The following is a 16502-nucleotide window of genomic DNA, read 5'->3' as shown; positions in this document are numbered from 1 at the left end:
TTCCTACGCAGCAGCCTAAAGAACAACAAAGCCAGGAGATTTCAACAGGCATGTCTCCATGAATAAAATGAAACCAACAGAATATCTGATGTGTCTGAATGTGCTCAGAGTTTTTTGCCTGGAGAGTTTTGAGATGGAGTGCATTCACAGATAAGCACTTAGAAAACTAAGCAAATAAAAACCAAAATAAAGATGAGCTCTATGACAAACAAAAAAATAATTGTACAAAAACCCAAATGTATGCAGTACAACAGTGAGAAAAACAGGTATATGTAACAGTGAAAAATAACACCTGACCACATATCCATACTGGGAAGAAGCGTGTGGCCGTGTATATACTTGAAAGTGTATGCTGGGAAGAAGGGCTTGAAGGGAGGTGCTAAATTCAGTAATAAAGTTGCTCAGAAATATGAAGATAAATATCAGGGGAAAAATGGCAAAAAGAGAAACTTCCCTGGTGATATAGTGGATAAAAATCCCCCTGCTAATATAGAGAACACAAGTTCGAGCCCTGGTCAGGGTAGATTCCACATGCCACAGAGCAACCGAGCCCAATTACTGAGCCTACGCGCTGCAAATACTGAAGCCCAAGCGCGCTACAGGCTGTGCTCGGCAACAAGAGAAGCCGCCGCAGAAGCAGCCCAGGCATCACAACAAAGAGTAAAAGTGAAAAGTGAAGTCGGTTGTGTCCGACCCTTTGCAACCCACTGGACTGTAACCTATCAGGCTCCTCCGTCCAGGGGATTTTCCAGGCAAGAGTGCTGGAGTGGATTGCCATTTCCTTCTCCAGGGGGTCTTCCCGACCCAGGAATCGAACCCCGGTCTCCCGCATTGCGGGCAGACGCTTTACCGTCTGAGCCAGTAGGGTAGCCGCCCCTGCTTTAAACAGCCACAGCTAGAGAAAGCCCACGTGTTGCATCAAACATCCAGCACAACCAAAAATAAGTAAGTAAATAAAAATTTTAAAATAGCTACAAGAATGGAAAGTGTTCGGCTGCTATTTCTTAAATTTTTTTTTACTTCCCTTTCCTTCTCAGCCTCCAGTCAGGTTGCTTAGTGTTGTTTGCTGGCTTGCTACTGTAGTTCTGTTCATGGCTCCCAGTTTTTCTTTCGTGCTTTGCTTTGGTTAGTTTCAATTGCTTCTTCAAGTTTACTGAATTTTTCTTCCATAGTGTCTAATCTGTCATTTATGCCATCCAATGTTTTTTTCATTTCTAGAAGTTTCTTCCATTTTGGTCTTTTTTTATATTTCTATTTCTCTCCATATTATGTTAAGGTTTTCCTTACAACCTTAAGTTTATTTTTAAGATTTATAATATTTATTTTAAGGTCCTTGTCTATGAATTCTATCGCCTATGTCACTTCTGGGTTTGCTTCTATTGGTTGACTTTTCTCTTGACTATATGTTTTATATTCCCCCTTTTTTGTATGCTTGGTAATTTTTGACTGATGTCAGACATTGTGAATTTTTTTTTTTTTAACACCAAAAACCTTTGTCTTGGGGTAGGCTTCCCAGGTGGTGCTAGTGGCAAAGAACCCACCTGCCAGTGCAGGAGACATAAGAGATGCAGGTTTGATCCCTGGATTGGGCAGATCCCCTGGAGGAGGTCATGTAAACCTACTCCAACGTTCCTGCCTAGAGAATCCCATGGACAGAAGCACCTGAGGGGCTACAGTCTGTAGGGCTGCAAAGAGTCAGACATGACTGAACGGATGTAGCACATACACACAGCCAGTCAGACACTGGGAATTTTTCGACGGCAGGTGTTGGATTTTGTTTTTTGGTGTTTTTCTTTTTAAATACTTGAAGCATAATTAATTTACAATACCGTGTTAGTTTCAAGTGTACGGCAAAGTGATTCAGCTACACACACACACACACATACACACATATATACAAATATACTTTTTTGTACATATATGTGTGTGTGTGTGTGTATATATATACACATACTTCTTTAGATTCTTGGATTTTGTTATATTGTAAAGACTGGATTTTGTGCTGGCATGAACCTAAATTACTTTTACATTAGTTTGATTCTTTAAACGCTTCCTTTTTATGGTGGGTCCATAGCATCCATAATTTGGTGCTGATTTAGCCCTTACTACCAAGGTGCTAATTTAGTCCCATTACCCCAATGGCTCAGCGGTAAAGAATCTGCTGCCAATGCAAGAGACATGGGTTCAACCCCTGGGTCGGGAAGATTCCCCGGAGAAGGAAGTGACACCCCACTGCAGTATTTTTTTTTTTTCCCTACTCCAGTATTCTTGCCTTGGAAATCCCATGGACAGAGGAGCCTAGAGGGCTATAGTCCATGGCATCACAGAGTTGGATGCAACTTATGCCACTAAGGTGTGACCATTCTGAGAACTCCAACCAATACCCTGTACATAATGAGTTCTCTCCATTCTGCATTTGAGAACACAAACTATTTCCAGTCCTGGGTAAGTTTCAGGGCACTGTACAACCTACTGCTTTCCAGGCAGCTCTTCTCTGGCCACCAGGACCTGTCGCCCACACATCCACAAATCTGTATTTAGCAAAGACTCAAGGGGACCCATCGCGTCTTCTCTCTATACTGTTTCTTCTTCTCTGGCACGGTGTCTCGTAAATCCTAGCCACCCTGGCTTCCCCAGCTCAGGGGACAGCTGAGCCGTTTCTGTTTCCCCTCAGTACTGTAGTCTGGGAGATGCCTGGAGGAAGCCGGGACGATCACGGGGCTGCCTTTATTCCCGTCTCTCAGGAATCATGGTACTGCACAGCCTGTCTCCCAGTGTAGAGAATTCTTTCTTTCTTCCCCTACCCCCAGTTTGTTTTCAATAGAACAACTTCTACAGCATTTCAAGGGCAGAAGAAAAAGTTTCCAGGGCTTCTTTAGGTATAATGTCTACCCGTAACTTTAATGCCTTTATTCACAACCTTATTTCTATTCACAATCCAAATTAGTAAATTAGGTATCTGAGGCATACTATGTAAACTGAGAGAGAGAGACAGAAAGACACACAGACAAAAAGAATGAGAGAGACGAACAGACAGACTAGGAATCAGTAAGGTCCTGATGCTGTGAAAGAATATATGCTGCCTAGAAATCTAAGGTTTGAGCCCCAATTCTGCTGCTAACTGCTCTGTGCTTTTAATAGTTTAACATCACAACGCCTCCGTGTCCTCACCACATATGACAACTGCGGACTAAGACTATGGGGTAATTCTTCCACAAGACACTGTTATTCTTTTCTTTACTTCCTCTTAAATCCACCCCCTAATGCCTCCTCCTCAGAGCAAAGTTATAACTGGCCACATTCCTTCTAACACTTTCTATCCCAGAAGAACAGAATCAGTACTAAGCTCTGGAATTTCTGCCATAGCCACAATTATAGTTACATCAGCGTGGACAATACACAATATTAACCACAATGCTAGATTCCATGCTAAGTTCCAAATACAAGTTATTTCTTCTCTGTACTTTCTACAAAAAGCAGAAACCAGACTTTCCTGTTCATCAAGCCTACTAATTATTCAAGTAACTGCTTGCTGCTGCTGCTGCTGCTGCTGCTGCTAAGTCGCTTCAGTCGTGTCCGACTCTGTGCGACCCCATAGATGGCAGCCCACCAGGCTCCCCCATCCCTGGGATTCTCTAGGCAAGAACACTGGAGTGGGTTGCCATTTCCTTCTCCAATGCATGAAAGTGAAAAGTGAAAGCGAAGTCACTCAGTCCTTTCCTACCCTTAGCGACCCCATGGACTGCAGCCCACCAGGCTCCTCCGTCCATGGGATTTTTCCAGGCAAGAGTACTGGAGTGGGGTGCCAGTGCCTTCTCCGAATCCTAAATAATTCATACAAAATAACTTTTCTGTTTTATTATCAATACCAAAATTAACTTACTCCTGTGAATTTCATGGCTTAAGGTACACCTCAATATAGAATCTAGTTCACTAGCTTTAATTCTTTGAGCAATTAGGGAAGACGTGTTTACATCTGACATTCATCTCCTAATTTTGCTTGAGCCAATCTGTTAGTGGTGGTTTGGTGGAAACCTTTACTCAAGCCAGATTCTTTTCCACATACTTTCTTGTGTTCCTCCTAAACCAACCCCTACATTCTTCTCTGCTTCTCTTGCTCTGTCTTTCTGTTTCACTCTCTCACAGCTTAGTATTATTCTTTTCCGCATCCCAGAACACGACACAGCACCAAACTGCAGCGCATGGTACAGTGGGCAGACCGCAATCAGCTGTTACCTGGTGAGATCCAGAAGGCAGGCTCTTTACTAGACCCTCTGTGTCGGAGGGAGACTTCCGTGAAACCTGCTTAACTGGTGACACATTCTCTGATGTATTGCAGCTGATAAGTTGGCAATTTGGAGAACAAATGTAAAAAAAAAAAAAAAAATTAAAATGGAAACATAAAATATAGAAATGCAAGTGATGACAGATGAAATAGCAGATATATAAAAACAAAACTCAACAAAACAATGAGTATCAAAACAATCACATTTCTTGAAACTAATTTTTATCCCTGACACTAATTCTTCCAAGTCAGTGATGCAGCTCCAGGGGAGGAAAAGAAACCAATGTGGGATGACCACTTTGCCCCAGTTTACAACAATGATACCTGCTGAATGGGATTCTGGCTATACTATACATTTATCCTTTGGCTGCTTTGGCTTTTTCCCCTGTTATCATTTCTCCTTTGGCATACAGGTTTAAAGAAGCAAGCTATACTACCTTCTTGATAGCTATTCACTTTTGTGATCATCAAAGGCAAACCTCTTCTGAATGTGCTTCCAAAACAGATCCAGGCTTGTAGTCTTGGCTCATCTCATACCTTCGATTCCCTGGGTCCCCATTGTTTGTTTCCCCACCAATTCCACAACCAAACCAAAGAAAATCCAGGAAGTCATGGATGATAAGAAACTGTGGAATGCCATGTCACATGGGCTGAACTTTTTCAGGGGCACAGGGGGTTTTCAACAGCAAGGCCTATCTCATAAATAAACCAGGGAGAATTGATGCCAAGAGGTATCTCATTACAGATTCCTTGATGGGATGTGTTTTCAGCAGAGCTTAAATCCTTTATAATGTACTTTTAAAAAATCTTAGAAGTGTGGAGAGAATCACTTAAAGTGTCGTTATTAAGATCAAATCATAAAAGCATTCTGCAAACTGTGCTTTCTCTGAACCAGGAGGCTATACACCCCAAACCAAAATGGTTTGAGTATTCTAACACAAAGAGGGTCTAACTCAGTAATAATACAGTCTAAGTATTAAAAACGCACACACACACACACACACAGAGGCATCTTACATGAAGAACATATATGTTCAGATGACCATAAAACCTGACAACCCAATTTCATTGGGATGGTACACTCCACATGTTTCTAATACAGACACAGGACATATTTGTAGACAAACCATGATAGCTGTTGGGTTAGCTCAGAGATAGATGGTTAGTTGTCAACAAGGGAGATGGGCTGAATACACACACAGGAATATTAACAGCAACAGCCAGTGTGATTGGTTACCATGTGTCTAGTGGGAGTGAAGAGGAGACCCAGCCCTGTTATAGTCCCAAAGTGTCGTCTATGTCAGCTTTTCTTAAGAAGTGGAAGATAAGCAGGATCTGATCTTGGCACACCAAGGTAGAAAAGGCAGGAGAGGAGGAAAAAAAACAAGTAAGAAGAATAGCAGCATTCATGATGCCATGCAAGATTCTAAGGCACACTTTCCTGTGCTTTCATTAACCCAAAAGCATGAACTAAGATTGGCATGTCACCACCTGGATTAGTTTCATGTTGAAAACCAATGTTCCGGTTATGTTTCATCAAAAATTACTCACCATGCAAGGGAGCGAGTACAGTCAGCAAAACAGAAACATTCCAAGCAAGTGATATCTGAATTTGAACACTCAAACTCCTCAAAACACAGCACTCCTAAAAAGTAAAGCAGCAGAGCCCAAAGACAGAGGTCCTACCATCTACCAGCCAAGGAGTTCAGGGCATGCAACCCTCTCAGCTCACAGTCCCTTCATGCACTTGGGACACAGCCCGTGCTCATCAGCTGAAACCCAGCCTCACTCTCAGTCTTACCACACAATTTCTACAGAGCTTATATGGGCTAGCTGTCCAGCTGGAGTGGCAAAAAGAGAGGGTCCTTCAATTAGACACACATCCTCCGCTCAAATGTGTTATCTTTGAGAAGCCATAAACATAAAGAAAGTCTACTTTTCTTTAATGCTGGTGTATTTTGGTGTTCAACTCTTATTATCCCCCTTGGATGAGTCTAACCATGCATTCAAGAACAAGTCATAAACTACTTTTAAAACTACAAACAGGAAAAGTCCTGCATCATCACATCAGGTAGGAGTCATTTACCAGCACACTCTCCCCAGGCATTGTTATGATTATTACATTTACCTAATTGAAAAGAAGAACCTTGTAAGATTATTACCAAGAGATCGAATTAAACTCATACTGGAGCAAAAGATCTGTGGCTTAATAATACTAATCTCAGAGTGGAAGGTACTCAGAGAGCACAGACTACAGAGCAGTCCACTTCACCAAACCTAAGAAAGAAACTGAAACAGGTATTAGCATCACATTCCACGTTTAATAGCAGTCCATTGATCTCTGCTTGCCCACACAAAACACTTTCTAAGGAGACAGCTCAGTTCTGACATGAAAGTTAACAGCAACTAATTCTTCACCATTCTTTTTCCATACAACATATACAAGTTTTCACAAATTTTGACTCCTTCCCTCCAACTTTCCCCTCGAAAGCAGAGCTTCTTACCCAGCATAATCCCGTTTAGAGTTTCTCCTTCTATAGACGACAGCCAGAATCATGGTGATAAGCAGAGTGAGACCTAGGACCACGGCAGTAACTATACCCACCACTACCCAAACTGGAAATGCAGGCAAAATCTCTAGAGAGAAAGAACAACAAAATATGTTTAAGGTACATCGCTATAGAGAGAAGAAATGAAATTGTATTAAGTTAATAAACAAGTGTCTTCCTTTAGCAATTACCACACACTCTTTTATTATCCAAGTTATGATATTCTAATACCTAACTGGTGACATATGAACATTAACTGATAAAGAATGAGCTTCAGAACTCAACACATTTATATATACATAATCCCTCTCAATGCTCTAACTCAAAGAAAAGAGGGGTATGTGACTTTACCTCAATCTATCCTCCAACAAAGCAGACTTTGTCTCAAAGTGAGATCCAGAACCTGCATTTCCTGGCTTATTCTCCAAAAAAAGGTGAAGAAATAGCTATACTGTTTCTGCCAGTGTTAAAGCTTTCTCCCGAAGAATATTGTGTGTGAAGTCGCTGAGTCGTGTCCAACTCTTTGTGACCCCATGGACTGTAGCCTACCAGCCTCCGTCCATGGGATTTTCCAGGCAAGAGTACTGGAGTGGGTTACCACTGCCTTCTCCGGAGGATCTTCCCTACCCAGGGATCGAACCCGGGTGTCCTGCATTGTAGGCAGATGCTTTACTGTCTGAGCCACCAGGGAAGTCAGAATATTAAAATAATACTAATCTCCTTTCCCACTACCCACCACATGTAACTATAATGAATCTGGTCTTACTTCTAACTAACAATGAAAAATTCATACTCCTGGAATCTGATCCACATGCTCCAGACAGCAGGTATATAAATGGAGAAATTGAACACTTCAGTTGGAATGAGTTCCCTGACCCCCACAGATGTTTCGTAGAGCCACAGTCCATGGAAACAGGGATCATAACTGTATGGCAGAAATACCCCTTTCAAACACATCCTGAAACATAACTCTTAAGGGGACTGTATCAATACTGCAAAAATATTCAAGGAAGTACCTTTCTCTACAACATAGAGCCTAATGTGTCCTGGCTGGACAACAATGTCAGGAGGGTTTTTGACATCACAGATGTAGGTGCCATTGTGAATAAACTGCATATTTTCTATGTTGATTGATGCATCTTTCTTGTCAAGGTCTCCAGCCCAGCTGATTCTGTCCTTAAATGGTGGATAATTCCCAGCATACACTTGCCCTTGGGAGTAGTGGAAAAACTGCAATTAGAAAAAAGAACACATGAGCTATTCTCAAAGGCAGAAGTTCTAAACTCTAGTACAGGCATACTGTGAAGGGTTCTTTTTAAAAAAGACTTCATTTGAGGAGCTCCAATCAAGATTGTGGAGCAAGTACATGGAAAAAAGACCACATCCAGAAAGAAATGCCACATCATCAAGATGTGATGATAAAAGAAATGCCAAATCTCAAGCAACGGAACCCAAGCCAGACAGGGGTTTAGAAATCATGGAGCCCAACCCTCTTTCAGTTGAAGAAATAAACTTGTACACTGTCTCTAATCCTCTCAATACTCCTGTGATGTAGCAATTACCAGCCATATTTTTATAAATAAGGAGATTGAGACTCAAAGAACCCATTTGCCCGAGGTCACAATGATAACAGGTGGTAGATTCAAAGTCAGGACCACCTGATTCTTCAAAGCCAGTGCTCTGATGGACACCACGATTGAGCCCAGTGAATCCAAAAGTTTCAGCCTTAATTCACAAAGCTTACCATTAAGATACACGAAGGCATCAAGAAAAAGAAGCTGAAATATCACAGATCAGTTAATCTGGTGGGCTACCCCATTTTACTTATGTGTTTCCTACAGAAAAGTCATGGATATGTGAAAGGAACACAGCCCAGACAACCCAAAAGTCTCGTCTGCCTTTGCAGGTTCAGCCTTTAGCCCTTTCTCTTTGCAGTCTCATTCTCTCTGCAGACCTGCTTTTAGCAAAGGAACTCATTTCTCAAAGTAACTTTCTCAAACCCAGTCCCCTGAAAATAAGGTCAGGCCTGGAGGGTGGGGATCTATTTTCATATGTGGCTCCAATCTACACAGCTCTGCTGGAGGCCTGATGTCTTTGTTCTTATTCACCTATGGGGAAATTGTAGGGTTGGGGACAGCAATCAGCATTAGTCAACCACTGAGCTGTACTAGCAATCCAAACACAACATTTTCAGAATCTTTTATAGAAGCTGAAATCTCATCCATTGTGCAATCTCATCCATTCCTATGATTTAATGGCCATCTATATTTTGTTAACTTCTTAATCTCTCTCATCCATAGTACTCTCTGGAGCTCTAGACTCCTAATCCAACCACCTACTTACTTTAGCTTAGCTGTCCCCACCTTCCCGTTTGCCACCTTATCCTACAAACTCCATCTTCTACCTGTGACATCTTGACTGATGGCACATGCCAGTTTCCCAAACCATATATTTTGGAATTATCATTGATTCGTCTTTCTTCCCATTCAGTTGGTCTCCCAATTCTGTCAATTCTATTTCCTAAGTTTCTCTCTTCTATTTGAGTCCCACCAAGATTACCTGATTTTATGTCCTCATTATCTTGGACTGTATGACCTTTTAACTGGTCTCAAGTTCCTCTAATCCATCCTCCATAATGCTTAAATGATTACTAGAAAAAAAAAATTATCAAATATATACCCTGTGTTTAAAATAAACTAATGCTGATCAGGAACTATGAAGGGGCTGAGATTTTACACTCTCTGCAACTCAGCCATAGGTTCACAGATGCTGGCAGAAACACGAGACTCACGGGAAGTCTTTGTTCTCCTGTTAGAAGACCTGGACACAAAGAACCCTATTACTTACAAACAGCCAGCAGCATGTTTTTATCTGTGGCCCCTGCCCCTCAGAGTCCACAAGGACAGCGTGGAGGGACTAGGGTGGATGCTGTGCACACAGAGGCTCTGCATCACAGCTGAGGAGCCTCAAGCTTGGAAAACCCCAATTTTTTATAATGGGCAGTAAGCCCATCTGACCTTTGCCCCAAAGGGAGACATATTACTATCGTGGACAGTAAGCAAGCCTGTCTTCTGCTCCAGAAGGAGACACCCTCTCTGCCTGCTAAGACTAGTCACTGTAAAAGAAAGGCAGCCAAGGCCTATGCTTGCAAGATGGACAGAAATGTGAAATACCATGAAAAATAACATTCTGACACTCATAACCACTCTACAAGGTAAGATTCACCTGCCAGATATTTTGCAAGTGAGGAAAGTGAGGCTCAGAACCTTAGTGACTTACTCAAGGTCACAGGTCTTAAGAGACAGAATTCAAACCCAGCTCTGAATCAAAGCTTAAGGTATTTCTGTTATTTTAATGCCTCTCATGTCTGATCATATCTTGCCTGGCCCAAGCCCTTCACCCTGTCTTCTTTACCAGGAAATAAACCATAAGCTCTCAGCTTAGCAAGCAAGTCCTCCTGTCATCTGGGCTCTGCTTTCCTTTCTACCTCATCTACAGACATTCCCTGCCCTGTACTTCTGAAACAGTAATGAAAACGTACACTACACCCTTTCCCACTGCTGGGTCTCTGCAGCCCCTCCCTCATTAGACCTGATGCCTCTGAAACTGTTTTTGTCTCTGTGCTTCTCTGCACTTGGCACATCACTGGAACTGTATATGTTTGCTGAACTGTGCGATTGATAATGATTTGGTCAAACCAGTAAGAAAGAGTAACAAAATGGTAAAAAAAAAGAAACTCATACAAAAAAGAGACTAGATCTCCTTGAAAGTGAAAGTTAGTCACTCAGCCATATCTGACTCTGTGATTCCATGGACGGTAGCCCACCAGGCTCTTCTGTCCATGTAATTCTCCAGACAAGAATATTGGAGTTGGAAAAAAAAAAAAAAGAATACTGGAGTGGTTGCCATTTCATTCTCCAGGAGATCTTCCCAACCCAGGGATTGAACTCAGGTCTCCTGCATTGCAGGCAGACTCTTTATCAACTGAGCCACCAGGGAAATCAGATCTCCTTATCAACCAACATTTATCAAGCAAAAGCCAGTGATAACATTGTGAGGGACATCAAAAGTGTAAGATAGGTCTCTACCCTTAAAATGCTTCCATTCAAGATAATGAAGAGTAAAACTGTTCTAGTAAGGCACACTCTTTCACAGGAGTGGACAAGATAACATGGGCAGGTAAACAGGGAGGGCTTCCCTGGTGGCCCAGTGGTTAAGACTCAAAGCTTCCAGTGCAGAGGGCACTGTTTTAATCCCTGGTCAGGGAACTAAGATCCCAAATGCCTTGTGGCATGGCCAAAAAAAAAAAAAAAAAAAAATAGCTAAAAGGTCAAAGGAGGTATTTAGAGGGATCAGAATGTGAAGATGGGACAGAACTTAAATGGTAAGAGCTCAGAAGTGGAAAAACAAAGCATCAAGTTCTTTTTGCTAGACTGAAGGAGATCACATAGGAGAACATTAGTGGGGCTGGAACCCAGTTGTGAGGAGTTTTAGAATTCCAGACAAGAACTGTTCGCAATGGGAACCATGAGGATTCTGAAGAGGGCAGTGATGAGGCGAAAGAACTGTTTTAAGATGAGGCACCTGGTGGACTGCAGGGGTGGCTTGAAAGATGGATGGTATAAAGTGGAGGAATAACTAGGGGTGTTACTGCACTAGCCCTGGCAGAGTTTTTATCATGTAATGGACAGCAGAGAAGCAGGAAGGTTAACAAAAATCTAGATGCCAGATACAAAGTAGGAAGATCCAGCAAATGTTCTTATTTCTTGGTTGAGTGTGAGCAGTGGAAGGGAAGAAGCTATGGATCGGGAAGGGAAGGACAAAAACCCCACTAACAAAACACAAGATTAAAAAAAACAAAAAATCAGGTCCCTAGAAGAAAATAAATACCCAAAAACAACTAGCAGAGAAGGGAACATTGGGTAGAAAAGATGAGCTCAGTTTTAGACACGGGGACCCTAATTCCATGGACCAGAAAAGCCATCTTTGGTATTTTGGGCTTGATTTTACTTCTCTTGAAAATCTATAAAAATGAAGAGCATCCTACTCATCTTATTAACTGTGCACCAATATCTGGGGGTTAAAGCATCCTGTATCAGTAACTGAACATTCTGGAATTAACTATCATCAGATTGGTATGTAAGTATAAATTGATTAGCTAAAATATAGCATTAACCAGAAACACAGCATCTTCTTTTATTTTTTGGCTGCACTGGGTCTTTGTTGTGGCACATGGACTCTTTGTAGTGCCAACTACATATGGCATGAGGCTGCAGCACGCAGGTTTAGTTGTCCCCAGGCATGTAGGATCTTAGCTCCTCAACCAGGGACCCAACCCTCATCCCCTGCACTGGAAGACAGATTCTTAACCACTGGACCACTGGGAAAGTTCCCAGCATGCTCTTAATATTAAGGCTTAGGGTATGTAAACATGCATGGCCCACATGACAAGGATGAGAAGGCGATGGCACCCCACTCCAGTACTCTTGCCTGGAGAATCCCTTGTACGGAGGAGCCTGGTGGGCTGCAGTCCCTGGGGTCTCGAAGAGTCGGACACGACTGAGCAACTTCACTTTCACTTTTCACTTTCATGCATTGGAGAAGGAAATGGCAACCCACTCCAGTGTTCTTGCCTGGAGAATCCCAGGGATGGGGGAGCCTGGTGGGCTGCCATCTATGGGGTCGCACAGAGTCGGACATGACTGAAGCGACTTAGCAGCAGCAGTAGCAGAACTGCTCTTCAAAAGAAAGAGCATCTAGGTGTCTTTCTGATGATGCTTTACTTTCTATAGATTATGTCCCTCACTTCTAGTCTGGCAAAAGATATCAGTGGGAAATCATTACAAATTTAAATAATTCTTTGAACTCTGCTGGGTAAATCTGTGTGTTTAATTTTGCATCTATAGGATACATGTTTCACATTAATAACATGTTTACGGGAAGCAACAGAATGCCTCTGACTCTGTTTTCCCATGTTATATTTGTATGGGTTCCTGCTCTCACTCACTCTGGGACTCTGTTTTACCAAGAATCATACCTAACTGGACCCTATGAGGAAGTTAACTAAATCTGTAATCTCTGACTTTACCGCATCTTTCCTTCCTTCTAAGGCACAGCACCCAAGGGTCTCTCTTTTTATAAATCCTGAGGGACACAAGTCCACTCAAAGATTTGGAAATCAGGTATATACCCCAACCCAGTAGATACATGATAGATGATAGAGATATTAATATTGGTAACAATATCGATAAAAAGTTGCATTTAAGAGATGCTGAATTATTTTTTTTCCTGGAGCGTCTGAGGCAAGAAAAGGGCCTTAAAGTGTCACTGACTTATTTTGCAAGTGCCTAATTCAGAAGCCCTAGGTGTTCTTTGGAAGGAATGATGCTAAAGCTGAAACTCCAGTACTTTGGCCGCCTCATGCAAAGAGTTGACTCATTGGAAAAGACTCTGATGCTGGGAGGGATTGGGGGCAGGAGGAAAAGGGGACGACAGAGGATGAAATGGCTGGATGGCATCACTGACTCAATGGACGTGAGTTTGAGTGAACTCTGGGATTTGGTGATGGACAGGGAGGCCTGGTGTGCTGCGATTCATGGGATCGCAAAGAGTTGGACACGACTGAGCGACTGAACTGAATCAGAAGAATGCATCATTAATCACACTGGAGAAGTAAAGCATCTCATGAGGTCATCGTGACATGAGTCAGTATGGTCATTGTGACATGAGTCAGTATGGCCATCATCAAAAAGTCTACAAACAATAAATGCAGGAGAGGATACGGATAAAAGGGAATCCTCTTGCACTGTTGGTGGGAATGCAAATTGATATAGCCACTATGGAAAACAGTATGGAGATTCCTTAAAAACTAGGAATAAAACCACCATATAACACAGCAATCCCACTACTGGGCGTATGCCCTGAGGAAACCAGAATTGAAAAAGATACATGCACTGCAGTGTTCACTGCAGCACCATTTACAATAGCTAGGACATGGAAGCAACCTAGATGTCCATTGAAAGATGAGTGGATAAGGAAATCGTGGTACATATATATAATGGAATATTACTCAGCTATAAGAAAGAATGCATTTGAGTCAGTTCTAATGAGTTGCATGAACCTAGAGCCTATCATACAGAGTGAAGTAAGTCAGAAAGAGAAAGACAAATATTGTATATTAACACATATATATGGAATCTAAAAAGATAGTACTGATGATCCTATATGCAGAGCAGCAAAGTAGACATGAACATAAAGAACAGACTTTTAGACAGTGGGGGAAGGAGAGAGCAGGATGATTTGAGAGAATAGCACTGAATCATATAATTACCATAAGTAAAGTAGATAGCCCCTGGGAATTTGATGTATGATGCAGGGAACCCAAAACCATGCTCCATGACAACCTAATGGGGTGGGAAGGGGAGGGAGGTGGGGGTTTCAAGAGGGAGGGGCCATATGTATACCTAATTCGGATTCATGTTGATGTATGGAAAAAATCATCATAATATCCTCTAATTGTCCTTTAATGAGAGGATAATATATATCCTTTATATATCCGTAATATCCTTTAATTATCCTCTAATTAAAAAAATAAAAAGAACATCGTGAGATAGGACCCGTAGAGATCAAACAAGCATTCCTACCGACACTGTGGTGTCGGTTCCCTCTGGCTGGAAACTCCAGGAGACTGAGGTCAACGTGCCGGTTGTGTTAGTAGACTTGAACTTGCACGTCAGCTTCCCTTGTGTCCCATTTGCCACGAAGATTTCTTTTGGTGTATACACCTCCAAGGCCGATACACCATATGTCACTGGGGAGAGAGAAACAAGGACAGTTTAGGAGTAGGATTTATCATGAATACCACTGTGCATATTTATCTGAGGACAAAGAAAAGATAAAAGAACATTACAAACTATATACAGTAATCCACCACCACTGTATATTAGAGTCTGGGATTTTTGTTTTTTAGTAAGAAGACATTTTTACTAGTTCAGTTCCACCTAATATTTAAGTTTTCTTTTGAATTAACAGACCTTAATTTTCAGAGCAGTTTGAGGTTTACAGAAAGCAGGTAGTTCCTGGGACTTCCCTGGTGGTCCAGACGTTAAGACTCTGAGCTTCAGGCAAACAAAAAAAAGGGAGTTCCATATATTCCCTCTTGCTTCCCCCAAGTTCCAGTTTTCTCTATTGTTAACACTTTGCATTAGTGTATCACCAACATCCAGAATATTCTATAGCTAGAATCATATAGTTAATGTAGCCTTTTCAGATTGACTTTTCTCATTTAAGCTTCCTTCATATCATTTCATGGCATGACAGACCACTTCATTTTATTGCTGAACAATATCCTTTGTACTTAAGTTTCTCAGTTCATCTACTGAAGGACATCTCATCATGCTTCTCTGATGCTGTTTTTAATGATGCGGAGGCCATATTTTTAACTCTTTAAATGGTTCTTATATTCACCTCCTACATTTCAATTTATATCAGGTTGATCTTTTCTCATCTTCCATATTTAAACCAATTTAAACTGTTCTAGGTAAGAGATCACTTTATTTTAAAGCCATGTTCATTATGTAACACACTCTTTTCCTGTATTTAAGGGGAAAAAAAGCGTTACATATCTTGTGTTCATTAATGAAATCTTCCCTAACCATTGAATTTCAGTGTGTCAGATAACATGTGTACTCAAGAAATAACTAACCACATTGAGTCACATATTCCTCTCCTCATTGCATTTTTCAGTTAGCCTAAGCCCGGAAAGTAGTAATTAAAATGTCTTATCATTTCAAGATCTACAATCAGAGGCAACTGCAGGAATTATTAAGGACTGTTGCTAAGATAAAATAATCTTCACCTCAAAAGAAACTCTTTCATGGACTAAATGAAGATTAGAAAGAAACTAATTTGGCCTAAAAGTGGAAACAGAGTTAATACAGAAAAGATGAAAAACACCCATTTTCAAAATAAGATATTTTTTAAAGAAATATTTGGGAGAGAATCCCTATCTACAGTGTTCCAATTATTCTTAGAATGTAATAGATGAGTAGAATAAGGAAGGGTATTGTCACGCGGGACTGATGGTCATTTTCAGAATTTTTTCTTCCTGAGGTCTTTATGACTCCAGGCCAAGGAGAGCAGCAGTACTCCCCCATTCTCCCCAACTATCTTCCAAATGTTTATTCTCAGGACACAATGGACACTTTTGGCCATTCTTCTAAATAAACTGATAGCCACACTGAATCAAGTAGATTTTTTTCTGCTAAAGAGGGTGGATTATTATTATAGAGAACAACAGATTATTATTCGTGGTCCAAACCTCAAAACAAGACCTTCTTTTAAGCAAGAAGCAAACAAAAGACACCCCGTGCTATTGTGGGTAGGCAGAAAAGCAGCCCCAGGGCACTTGAGCTCAGAATGAAGGACAAAGCACAAGACGACAATCTGACTTACTCCAGGAAGCAGCACTGGTTTGTGACCCTTATTTACTCTGTGATTTTGACTAGTTTTCTCCACTGTGAGGAGCACTGCAAGGCAAGTCACAGTCTGTAAAATCAATAAATTAAGTTTCTCAACGATTTTCTCAAACAAAATCCCTGCTACAAGGTCTAGCTGCAAGAACTGTTACCCTGAGAAGTTATTTAAAGATGGAACTAGGCCAAGGGCCC

The 16502-nt window shown here is 41.4% G+C and overlaps 1 protein-coding gene and 1 long non-coding RNA gene across 3 annotated transcripts in view; both read right to left on the bottom strand.

Moving 5' to 3' along the window:
- The window catches only part of MPZL1 (myelin protein zero like 1), an 82176-nt gene that overhangs the window by 11805 nt on the left and 53869 nt on the right, over positions 1–16502 (bottom strand). Inside the window, exons 2-5 of one of the 2 annotated variants that reach the window (XM_086393939.1) lie at positions 14478–14644; positions 7851–8064; positions 6790–6922; positions 4237–4339 (exon numbers count right to left, since the gene is read on the bottom strand). In XM_086393939.1, the coding sequence (XP_086250065.1) occupies positions 4237–4339; positions 6790–6922; positions 7851–8064; positions 14478–14644 (617 nt within the window). The remainder of the gene's footprint in view (positions 1–4236; positions 4340–6789; positions 6923–7850; positions 8065–14477; positions 14645–16502) is intronic. The other variant, XM_086393940.1, reaches the window with a different exon arrangement.
- LOC147377121 (uncharacterized) lies at positions 5523–6575 on the bottom strand. The gene is made up of 3 exons (XR_015161357.1): positions 6448–6575; positions 6087–6126; positions 5523–5625 (listed from the first exon to the last, which is right to left on the bottom strand). It is a non-coding gene; the product is annotated as an uncharacterized LOC147377121 (long non-coding RNA).

This window comes from Bos grunniens, chromosome 3 (genome assembly GCF_055505025.1).
Source record: "Bos grunniens cultivar Pamir isolate PY7600 chromosome 3, Bosgru_T2T1.0, whole genome shotgun sequence".
NCBI classification, from domain to species: domain Eukaryota; kingdom Metazoa; phylum Chordata; class Mammalia; order Artiodactyla; family Bovidae; genus Bos; species Bos grunniens.
This window is presented reverse-complemented; position numbering and strand designations above follow the sequence as displayed.